The 12,435-nt window shown below is 35.2% G+C and overlaps 1 protein-coding gene across 9 annotated transcripts in view; it reads right to left on the bottom strand.

Moving 5' to 3' along the window:
- Positions 1-12,435, bottom strand: part of SCMH1 (Scm polycomb group protein homolog 1) — a 234,828-nt gene that overhangs the window by 120,722 nt on the left and 101,671 nt on the right. For 7 of the 9 annotated variants that reach the window (XM_037827535.1, XM_037827539.1, XM_037827534.1 and 4 more), the window contains one exon: positions 3,960-4,030. The exons of the other annotated variants lie outside the window; for them this stretch is intronic. In XM_037827535.1, the coding sequence (XP_037683463.1) occupies positions 3,960-4,030 (71 nt within the window). The remainder of the gene's footprint in view (positions 1-3,959; positions 4,031-12,435) is intronic. 9 annotated transcript variants of the gene reach the window in all.

The following is a 12,435-nucleotide window of genomic DNA, read 5'->3' as shown; positions in this document are numbered from 1 at the left end:
TATCTTGCTGAGTGAGCTTTGATAATTTGTGTCATTCATGGAAATTTTCCATTTCATCTAAGTTGCAAATTTAAAGGCATAAATTTGTTCATAATATTCCCTTATTATCCTTTTAGTATCTGTAGAATCTATAGTTATATCACCTCTCTCATGTCTCATATTGGTAATTTGAGTCTTTACTTTTTTATTCCTGATCAGTCTGGCTAAAGGTTTACCAATTTTATTGATTTTCACAAAAAACCCACTTTTGGTTTTCAACAATTTTCTCTATTATTTTTGTTTTTTTATTTCATTGTCTTCTGCTCTATTCTTGAGTATTTCCTTTCCTCTGCTTACTTTGGGATGAACTTGTTATTTTCTTCCCTAGTTTCTTTAGGTGAAAGCTGAGGTCACTGATTTGAAACATTTCTTCTTTTCTAATAAAGGTGTTTAGTGCTTTAAATTCCCTGTATGTGCTGCTTTAGCAGCATCACAAAAATTCTGATATGTTCTGCTTTAATTTTCATTTAGTTCAAAATACTTTCTAATGTCCCTTTTGATTTCTGACACATTTTAGAAATGTTACTTCATTTCCAAATTATTTCCAGATATAATTGGAAAACTATTTCAATTATTTTCCAGATAACTTTCTATTATTGATTTATACTTAATTCCACTACAATCAGAGAATACACTTTATATTACTTGAATCTTTTTAAATTCATCAAGCTTTATATTATGGTCCAGAATATGGCCTATCTGGTAAATGCTTTGTGTACGAATATGTATTGCTGTTGTTGAGTAGTGTTCTATATTTGTAAATTAGGTCAAATTGGTTGATAGTATTGTTCAAGTCTACTATATACCTGCTGATTTTATGTCTCATTGTTCCTTTAATAAAAAGAGGAATGTTAGAATGCCCGAATACAGATAATTTGTGGATCTATCCATTCTCCTTACACTTCTATCAGTTTTGGCTTCAAGTAAGGACTACTTGACTCCTTTATCATTATGATATAATTATTCCTGGTAATATTCTTTGTTCTAAAATCTACTTTGATATTAATATAAGTATGGTAAATTTTTCTATCCTTTTTACTTTTAACCTATTTGGGTCATTTTATTTATTTAAATAAATTTATTTAAAGTGTAATTCCCTGTTAGCAACATATAGTTGGGTTGGCATTTTAGCCACTGTGATCATATTGGTCTTTTAACTGGAGTATTTAAATCATTTACATTTAATGTGATTATCGATATGATTGGGTTTAAATCTACTATCATGCTATTTGTTTTCTATTTGTTCCATTTGTTCTTAATTACCTTTCTCCTCTTTGTTTTGCCTTCTTTTAAACTTAATAATTACATTGACTTATTAGCTACACTTCTTTGTTTATTTTAATGGTAGCTTTAGAGTTTATACTAAACATCTTTTACTAACCACAGTCAATCTTCAAGTAACATTACACTACTTCATGTATAATGTAAGCCTGACAAATCCCAGTAGTGTATTTAACATTTCTCTCCTCCTGGCCTTTAGGTTATTATTATCATACATCTGTCATAAATCCAATGATACATTATTACCTTTACACAGTCAATTATCTTTTATATATTTACCCTTGTAATTTCCATTTATAGTGCCTTTTATTCCTTTGTGTAGATCCGTAATTCCATCTGGTATCATTTTCTTTAGGCTTGATGGACTCTTCCTTTAACATTTCTTTTAGTGCACGTCTGCTGATGATGAGTTCCTTCAGCTTTTGCATGTCTGAAAATGTTTATTTCTCCTTCAATTTTGAAAGATATTTTGTGTTGGGTATAGAATGCTAGGTTGACAGTTTTTCTTTCAGTACTTCAAAGATGGTCCACTTTTTTCTTGTTTGAATTGTTTCTGACAAGAAATCTGATATTATTATCTTTGTTCCCCTGTATATAAAATGTCCTTTTCCTCTGGCTGCTTTTAATTTACCTATCATTGGTTTGGAGCAATTTGATTACGATATGCTTTAGTGTCATTTTCTTCTTATTTTTTAGTTTTTGGATTCATTGTGCTTCCTGGTTCTGTGGATTTATATCTTTCTTCCATTTTGGAAAATTTTCAGTCACTGTTTCTTCAATTACTTTTCTGTCTGCCATTGCTTTTGTCTTTTCAGGACCCCGATTACGTATCTATCAGGCTACTTGAAGTAGTCCCGAAGCTCACTGATGCTCTGTTCATTTTTTTAAAAAAATTATTTTTTCTTTTTGTGTTTCATCTTGGTAATTTCTATTGTATATCTTCAAGTTTACTAATCTTTTCTTGTCATTAATCCCATTCAGTGTACTTTTCATTTCACCCATAGAAGTTCAATGTGGATGTTTTTATATCTTTCATGTCTCTACTTAACTTTTGAACATATGGAATATGGTTAAAATAATTGCTTTAATGTTTTGTCTGCTAATTCTAAGCTCTGTATAGGTTCTGATTTGGATGCAATAGATTGATTTCTCTCCTTGCTATTGGTTGTGTTTTCCTGCCTCTTCGCATGCATGGTAATCTTTGATTGGATGCCAGACACAGTGAATTTTACCTTGTTAGGTGCTAGATACTTGTCCATTTCTATAAATCTTCTTTATGTTTTGTTTTTGAATGCAATTAGGTTACTTAGAAACAGTTTGATCTTTTTGAGTCTTGCTTTTATGATTTGTTATGTGGATCTGAAGCAGTGTTCAATCTAATGCTATTCATTCTCCACTACTAAGCAAGACTTTCCTGAGTATTCTACACTATGTCTTTGAATTATGAGATCTTCTAGCATGACTGGTGGGAAAAGGCACTATTCCTAGCCCTGTCTGAGCACAAGGCTCTATTCCCTCTTTTACTTTCAACTGTTTTTTTTTTTTTCTTGGTTTTGGGTAATTTCCTTACATGCATGCAACTGAACAGTTGTACTCTGCTGAATACTTGAAGGGGGTCATCTGAAGATCTCCATGGTTTTCTTTCTATGCTGCATTCTTCTCTCTGGTACTCTGTCTTGCAAAGTCTGGCTTCCTTGGTTTCCCTGGATTCTCAACTCCATCTCCTCAAGTAAGGGAGTCCGATGAGCTCAACCTGGGTTCCCTTTTCCTGTGCCATGGCCTAGGGCAGTAAGCTAAGAAATCATAAAACTCACCTCATTTGTTTGCATCTTTCAGAGTTCACAGAGCTTGGGTGCCTGATACTCTGTGACTTGAAAAATCATTTAATATAATTTGTCTTTTTAAAAAACTGCTTCAGGTGGGAGTATGAATCCAGTCCCTATCACTTCAAATGTGCAGAAGTTCTCAATTTGTGTTTATATTTTGAAATTAGAAAAGATTCCAACTCAATGTGAAATGTTGACAGTTTGAGGAAATAACCATTGAGTAACAAAGCAAAGGAGATGTAAGTAGCTTTCTGGTATCTAGCTCCGTTTAGCATCAGTACACCTCTTTGACTATCAGCCTTATTATATTCTGATCCAGTCAGCATCATCTGTGCATTGTCTGGGGCACTTAATCCTACGTGAAAATCTCAGGATGACCTCTTATGAGCTCTGAAAATGCTCAACAATGAGACTCAGTGCCAATATTCTTAAAGAAAGGTAAGATTGTGGCAGAGGTTTCAGTACAGAGAAACTAATACTGCTTTGCTTTTAAGAATTGTCTAAGGGCTAATGTAACTCTCTTGCCTATTTGTCTGAATTAAGAGCTATAGAAAAATAAACAGATGTTTTCAGCAATAGAATATCCTCAAGGAGGTGAAGAAGGGAAGTCTGTTAATTGGGATGAAGTTGGGGAGAATGCTGCCAAAACTCACGGCAATCAGATTTAACCTTGAGTGGTGTTCTTCCCATAGAAGTTTATTCTGGGATCCTCAGGTAAGCTGTCCAATGGCTCCCACTTCATGTTGTGAAGGGACCATTAAATATATTTGCCTATTTGCTTCCCACCTTCTAAAGATGTTGAGAATCAATTACCTGCTTGAAGCAATGGACAGGCGCTGGGACTGAACATGTTTCTTTTAGGTATTTGTCCCAGGTAAAATGACCTGTAAAGGAAATAGAAATCTCTATCACAGTCAACTTCCTAAAAAAATGCTTTCAGGAAGTAAACTATACTAAACATTAAGCCATTTTCAGACTGACTGTAGCACAAGAAAACTTATTTCCCCCGTTTGGTCTCAAAGGAGTATTGAGACAATGAAATATAGTCACCTGAAGAAGGAAGAATCTAATGATGGGTCATTTTAGATCAATATTTTTAAAATCATGGTCTAAAGATGACCTGAGGTATTTTTTAAGTTAGTCCATAAAGTGATCCAAAATGCCAAAGGAAGATAAACCAGTTTCTAAAAGAAGTGATTCATGGAAAACAGAACATAAGAGGTAGAAGGCGTGTGTGTGTGTGTGTGTGTGTGTGTGTGTGTGTTAAGGGTGCAAGGTGTTTCCTTCTGAACAACCTGTTCCTGTAGGGGTCCCCTACTGCTGTCAAGTGAGAGTCTGTAACACTTAATATGGTTGGATCCCATTGTCTCAGCTCAGGAAGAATGGAGAGGCTAACCCCACCCCTGCTTCAGCTACAGTGCTCTGAGGCGTAAAATGACAAGGATCTGGTTAAGAGAAAAGTAGGAACCAGGAAGCCTTTCTGCTGATGATAACTAAAACCAAGTTGAGGAATCTACAGATTGAAGTAGACTAGAGTCTCTCAAAGTTTGAGGAACACTTTGCCTGAGAAACAATCTTTAAGGTGACACTATACTGGGGCTAGGGAAAACAATTTAAGGACCAAACTGGACCATAAAATATTACCAAGCTACTTATTTAAAGGTTAAACCAATTACCAACCTCCCCTAATACCCACCTAGAGGTGACCCCATGGTGGAGCAGGGGAGGTCCCAGAGAGTCTCATAAGCTAAAACACTGTAGCAAACCAGCATTTCTTGAAGTTTCCTCTGTAGTGGATAAGCACAGGGCCCCTCTGGGCCATGCAAAAAGCACCACATACTGGGAATAAAAATGAGTCACTGAATGATGAAATCTAAATCACTCCAAAGATGATGCCAACACTTATACTCAATTGATTTTAAAGCTTCTGTTTTAAAACTGGTCCCTTTCCCAACATCCTTAACTAAGCCAAATAGATTTGGCTAGAAATCAACACAGTCAGTTCTGAACATTTCATGAACTGGCCAATTATTAATCACCTTGACTAGACAGTCCATAGGGTAAATGAGATGTGTATTTCCAGGAGTCAAAGATTTAAAGATCTTATCAGATTTAATAAAGAGTTTGTTACCAGGTTAGAGGGTCCTAAATCAAAGACTGAATATATTTTATCACTATCTGCTATTAGAAAATGTTATAAATTATTAGCCCATCCTTTCAAATGAAGGATTAAGGCAAATGGCATGTCTTGGATTTGACTGGACTATTACTCAAACTCTAGTGTCTAGGGTAGTATTGTCCAGTAAAATTTCTGTGATGACAGAAATGTTCTGTGTCTGTGCTGTCCAATAAGGTATCTAAGAACACTTGAAATCTGGCTAGAGTAAGGGGAATTTTATATTTTATTTTGATTTTAATTAATTTAAACTTAAATACCTACATGTGGCTAAGGGCTACTCTGTTAGACAGCACAGGTCTACCAGTTTAGTCCTGGGTAACTGCTTGTATTAGCTTGAGTTCTGAACAAATGCGCCCAAGAGACTTTGGTTCTAAGAATTGTGGCAGCTTCAGAGCTACTAAAATAATTAAGGTATTAATCACAGTTCTTTGTTACACATCTCAGCTACAGTAATCAATCCCTGGACTGTAATGTATATTGGTCAGAAACCTCAGACCACCCCCTACTTAAGGAATGCCCTAGTACCAACTGAATGAAACGGAAAGTCTTTGTCAAAAGCAGTCTAGCCACTGTGAGTGTTGCACAGCTTGAACTATACCTAGATAAGTATTTTTCTTATGTTTGACTGCTTGTTAGTCCTTTATTACCAAGTAAATTGCAAACTAAATAATGTTTACAGACTCAATAAGAATATTTGAGCACTTACTGTATGCCCATCATGGAGCGGTATATCATATGTCTACCACATCTCCAAACACTAAAATAACCATGAAAGAAATAGGACAAACAGCAAGGTATAGATCAAGGGTCAGCAAACTTTCTGTAAAAGGCCAAGCATTAAAAATGTTATGCTTTTACAGTCTCTGTCATGACTACTCCACTCTGTTGTTGTAGTGGGAAAGCAGTGATAAACAATATCTAAATGAATGAGTATGGCTGTGTTCCACTAAAACTTTATTTACCAAAATAGGCAGCAGGCTGGACTTGGCCTGTGAACATTAGCTTGCTAACTTCTGGTATAAATCATTGATTCCCAAACTTTACTCATCATTAGAATCTCCTGAGCAGTTTTTCTTTAAAAACATAAAAAATAAAAAAAAATAACAGAGTCCTAAGCCCCACATTCAGAGATTCTCATTTCATAGACTCCAAGTGTGGCCTAATAATCTGTATTTTCAAAGGTCTGCTAGATAATTCTGATTAACACCTGAGTCTTAGAACTACTGGTGTAGCTGAAAGAATGTAACTGAAAGAAAGATGCGGAGTCAGAAGATGTTGGTTAAAGTCCTGTTTTCTATAACTAACTGTTTGATCTTGGGTAAACTACTTAATCCTTGCATGCCTAGTTCACTTATCTTGAAAGATGTTGGTAACATCTACCTCACAGGATTGTAGATACATTTGTTTATTCAAAAATATTTATTAAACTCCTTCTATGTGCAGAACAGGATAATATGATTCCTAAATCCATGGAGCTTGCAGTCTAGAGATAAGTTAAAGATATTAAATAAATAAATAGGCAAATAATCTGTTACAATTGTTACAAACTTGAATTAATGAGGCCGTACAGGTTGCTTTGAGAATGCAGAACAGGGAAATTTTGTCTATACTTGGAGTGGGGGATTATTGTGAAGATTAATATTAATAGTGTATATAAGTATAATGTTTTATAGCTTATAGAATGCATAATTGTCTTCAATTATGCATTCAACAGATGTATACTGAGTATCCTCTATGTACCAGGCAGTACTCTAACTGTTGGGATAGAGCAGGAGACCACTGCTCTCATGGAATTTACATCTGGCACACAGTCAGACACAATACATAAACAAGTAAATAAACAAGATAATAAACGGTAAGTACTTGAAGGAAATAAGGTGATGTGATAGAGAGACTGGGAGCTATTTTAGCTAGGGACATTCAAGGCAGACACTCAACGGAGGTAACATCTCAGCTGAGACCTTACCAATGAGAAAAGCCATCCATCGTACTTATATCACTGAATAATGCTTATGAAGGTTGTTTTTATAAACTAATGCACAACACATGACAGTTACATTTATTATTAGGAAAATAAGATTCCTGCCCTGAAGGGACTTACAAGCTACATAAAAGTAAGAGAATTGAAAGGTCCACATAATGTAACGCTAAGAGGTTACCTAGTCTAATGCTGAGCACCAACTATATATAACACATGGCCCTAGGCACAGATGATACATAGTAAAGAATAAAAGAACCAAATCTCTGCCTACACAGGGCTTTCATTCTAAGGTGTAAAAGAGTAAGTAAATAAATAAAAGCCAGTTGATCAAGAGGGCAACCATATAAATAATTATACAATTCCTAGCTCTTTTCAAATGAAAAAAATAAATAAATAAAGCAAGGTAAGAGGAAAAGGGAGTGTTGAGGACACGTGTGCTATTTTAGGCAGGATGGTCAAAAATGGCATCTTGCTAAGATGATATAAAAGTTGAGCCTTTGCGTGAATACTTCCAATGATGAGACACTCATTATTTGGCTACTGTTCAATAGTACAAATGGATAGACTCTAATCCTATAGCCAGCTAAAGCCTGCCTTCCTCTAACCTCTACCCAGATGTTACATATCTTATCTCTTTCTCCAAATATGCCCCAAGTCCCTCAGCTGTTCCCTACTTGACATGGTTATGCCAAGCACATCCACTCATTCTGGCCACATTCCTCTACAAGAACTCTAGTTTGTTCCACCTAAAATGTGGAACCCAAATTCATAAGAGCAATAAGCAGTAAGGATAATTGTGGGTTTTGGAGCAGAAATTCTACTCCAAGGTTATGGTCTGAATAGTGTTCCACTGTTTATATGGGCAGTGTTAAATACTATTCATGAACATTTAAGTTTTTTTCTAATTTATGTATGTATCTTTGTGCATACATCTTTTAACACATTTATGATTATCTAGGGTAAATTTCTAAGAGTGAGGTTAATGGAAAAAGGATATGCATATTTTTATTTTAATACAACATATATTGCCAAAATGTACCCTAAAAAGCTTATAGCAATTAATATTTCTACCAATAGTACATGAGAGTCCCTATTTCCTACATCTTTGCTAAAACTATTTTAATAATCTCTATAATTTTGATAAATATAATCAATGAAGAAATGAAATACTGTTATGTTTTAGTTGTATTTATTTGATTACTGATGAAGTGAAAATCATTTTAGGATAATTAGTTTCATATTTTATTTTTGTCATGATTTTTACCATTTTTCTATTGAGCTGTTCTTTTGCTTTTTCATAGATTTCTAAGAGTTCTTTGTAGATTAAGGATATTAGTCCTTTGTGTGTCACACGTGTTGAAAACATTTGTCTTGGTCTAGGATGTTTTATCCTTAAAATGTTTTTAACTCTCCTGTAAACAGATTCTCAATCTTTTCTCCTTTTGCTTCTTGGTTTTCATGTTACGTCTGCTTACCTCAATATTATAAAAAAAATACTAAGCCATGCTTTCCTTTAGGACTTCTCTGGTATCATGTTTTTACATTTAAATGTTTGACTATTTGGAATTTATTTGTGAGACAAATGAGGAAAGGGTCTAGTTTTCTCTCCTTACCTTTATTCAATAAATGTGACCAGCATCATTTACTAAATAAACCATCATCTCCCCAGTGATTTGAAATGTCACCTTGATCCTGTATGAAAGTTTTGTATGCACTTGGATCTATTACTGGACTCTATTCTATTCCTCTGATCAGTCTGTCTATCCCTGTGCTAGAAGCACTCTGTTTCAAGGAAATTAAATATCTGATAGAGCAAGTCTCCTTATAAGTCATATCCTCAACCCTAAACTTTGTTTTTTTTTCAAATGATCAATAAAATTGTGGCACATCCAGCACTAAGAAAATGCAGTTATTCTAAAATGTCCAAAACTAAGTTACAATATACACAGTAGTTCATTGTCAAAACACTGTCCATAACTCTTTTAGATCAATAACTTAGTATTTTTTAATGGATCATCTAAAGATTAAAAACACCAAGCCAAAAAAAACAATTTTTAGAAACAGATAACAGGAACTGAATTACATCATTAGTGTCCTTGTAAATACACCATGAGACAACCTCCTAGCTAAAAGCAAAGAGCTCATTAAATATCTTGGATGAAAAAGATGGGGGTTCAGGTAGTAGCTCAGTTCCCGGCATCAATGCAATGGTTTCTTTAGTAAACATTTCTACCATCTGGTTTGGTTTTAAAAATACATGCACAGAAGAGTAAGAATGATTTAATATGTAAAAGGCCTTCACTAAATGCTTCAAGTTTGGAATAGAAGATGAATAAAAAAGATACTAAATGTGATACTGCCTCAGTAACATTTTCATGCATTTTCCTCTTTAAAAAATAAAAGGCCAAAAAGAAAAGTCACTTGAGATAATTTTATTTAGTAGAAATAAAGCATCTAGAGCAAATCCAGTCTTCACTATATCACAGGTACGTCTGAAATGATACAGACTTTTAGGCAACAGAGAGGCTTAGATAGGCAGAAGGAATCAGGTTTTTTGAGGGTCCAGGCAGGTATACTGAAAGGAAAAAGTCTGGATTTGGGAGGCTTCACAGATATAGAACTACAATATTCAAGGTAGAAAGGATCTTAGAATTTCCAAAGCAAACTTCTGGCTTTCCTGGCCCCGCACCTCTGCCCCTGTCATTCTTCCCACCTGGTAAGTGAGGCTCAGCAAAAATACTTCTGACTTTTCCTGTCCCTCCAGAATAAATCCCACCATCTCATCTCCTACATTTTGTTCACATCTTTATTATCAACTCAACACACCACATCACTGTAATTATTTATATAAGCTCTTTGTGGGTAAGGGCTATCTTTTATTCACTTTTAAAATCTTTACTGCTTAACACACTGCCTGAAACAAAATAGAGGCTCAGTAAAAGCTTTTGAGAAAAGGAAAAGAAGCAGCAAACAAATAATCGTCCTACTTTTCCCTGGACCAGTAAAATCACACTGGAGATAGCATATTTTGTTCTATAAGCTACGTTTTGAGAGAGAGAGCAAACCAGAGCCTGAATGGTGACCAAGTGGTGAAAGAACACAAAACCATGTCACCTGAAGACCAGAAGTAGGAGCAATGGATATTCAGCATGAGTAAAAAGAAAAGTCTCAGAGCCATTTCCCCATCTATCCATCCATCCATCCATCCATCCATCCACCCATCCATCTAACAAATATTTACGGTATATGTCAAAGCATTGTGCTAGGTACTGTGGATACAACCATGATCAAAATATTGTCCTTGCTCTCACAGAGCTTTAGTCTAGTGAGGTACAGAGACAACAAATAGTCAACTATAACATTCTGTGATAAGTGCTACAACTGGGGAGAAAGAGGATGCTATAGGAGCACCTACAACGAGTTTGTGGAAGGCTTTCTAAAGGAAGTAACCTCTAAGCCTCTAAAGCAAAAGTGTAAAAGGATAAGCAGGCACCAGAGAAACAGAGAGGACATTTCTTTTTGGTTTCAAACAGAAAGAAAAGCATGTATAAAGACCAAGAAGTGAGAAAAAGCAGTTCTAAAAATTAAATCTTTTGGTATGGCTGCTGGGGAGTTTAGAGAACCGTGTTAAGGTAACAAAAAGCCTCAAATACCATATTAATGAGAAGAAAGCACTGAACGGTTTGCAGGAAGAGTCATTCTGACTGCAGTGTGAAGAATGGTTTGGAGAGGGGTAATTCTGGAGATAGGAAGACTAGCTGGGAGCTGTTCTCATAATCTCCATATGAGATGATGGTTGAACTACAAGGTGACAGAGTGACAGTGAGGAGTCCTCAGAGCTTCTTTCTAATAACCAAAAGCTGGCAAGTGAAAAATAGGTTAAGCTTGTTCCAAATGGCCCTGAAAGATGAAAGTATGACTAACAGAAATTACAAAGAAACAAATTCTGCTTCAGTAAATGTCTGTCTAACTATAAACTGCCTGAGGCAGTTGTAAGTCCCCAATAAATTGAGTTTAGGCAGAGGATGGATGACAAACTTTGGACAAATCATTTTGGAAGAAATTCAAAATGTTAGATGGAGGGCCAAATTATTTATAAGGCCTCTTTCAACTCTGAGATTTTGCAAATCTACTGTATTTTATTTCAGTTTGATATTTGGGGCTACTCTCTATGCTTGAGAGTAGAATGAAACATACACAGTTAACTGCTGTCAGAGGATATGCCTGGCTGTACTATCTCTACCCTCAGGAGGAAAACCATGCTTTTGAATTTTAACACCACTTAATAACTGATGTACATTTTATGTTAAACTGAGTATTCATGGATTATGAGGCCTTTTCACAATTCCCTGACAACGAATAGGTTTTAAAAAGCCTGTCTTAAGTTGTCATTGAATTATAATTGTTATTATCATTCATATTTTTAACAAAACCAGGAACAGCAGCTCCCATTGACTGCCTTCTATTTGCCTGCACTGTGCCAGACTATTTATGTTCGATAACTCCAATGTTCATAATAACTTGCAAAATAGGTTTTATTCCCATTTTATAGATAAGGAAACAGGCTCAGAAAGAGTAAACAATTTGCAAAACTTACAAAACTGGTAAAAAGGGGAATAGGAATTTGAACCAAGGGCTTGCTGACCATGCTTTCTCCACCACACACCAGTACCTTAGAAAGCTTGAGGCAAGTTTTAAGGAAAATTAAAAATGGTTATAATTTATTGTTTACCAAGTGCCAGGCACCTTACCCGCATTATTTCATTTCCATCAAAGAATGTTACAAGATTAGAGTAAACTTAGAGTAAACTCTAAGTACAGACTTAGAGTAAACTCTGAGTATAATCACTGAACAGAATGAAAATCATAATAATCCTCCAAGATGAAAAGTATTTAAAAGTTTTAAAGATGTTTTCACATCCATTAGCTTTATGTAATCTTAAAGCTATGAAGTAGGCAGAATGGGATTATTATCCCCATTTTCCAAATCAGGAAACTAAGGATCACAGTCCCAAAGTTATTAGGTGTAGAGTTGGCTCTCAAAGAACCCAGGAGTTCTGACTCCCAGTCCAGTGTTCTATTACTTTATGTTACCTTCTGTGTCAGTGGGCAATAGAAAGTAATATGTA

The sequence above is a fragment of the Choloepus didactylus genome, chromosome 2 (genome assembly GCF_015220235.1).
Source record: "Choloepus didactylus isolate mChoDid1 chromosome 2, mChoDid1.pri, whole genome shotgun sequence".
In the NCBI taxonomy this organism is placed as follows: domain Eukaryota; kingdom Metazoa; phylum Chordata; class Mammalia; order Pilosa; family Megalonychidae; genus Choloepus; species Choloepus didactylus.
Note: the sequence above shows the minus strand (reverse complement) of the source record. Positions and strands in the feature narration are given on the sequence as shown.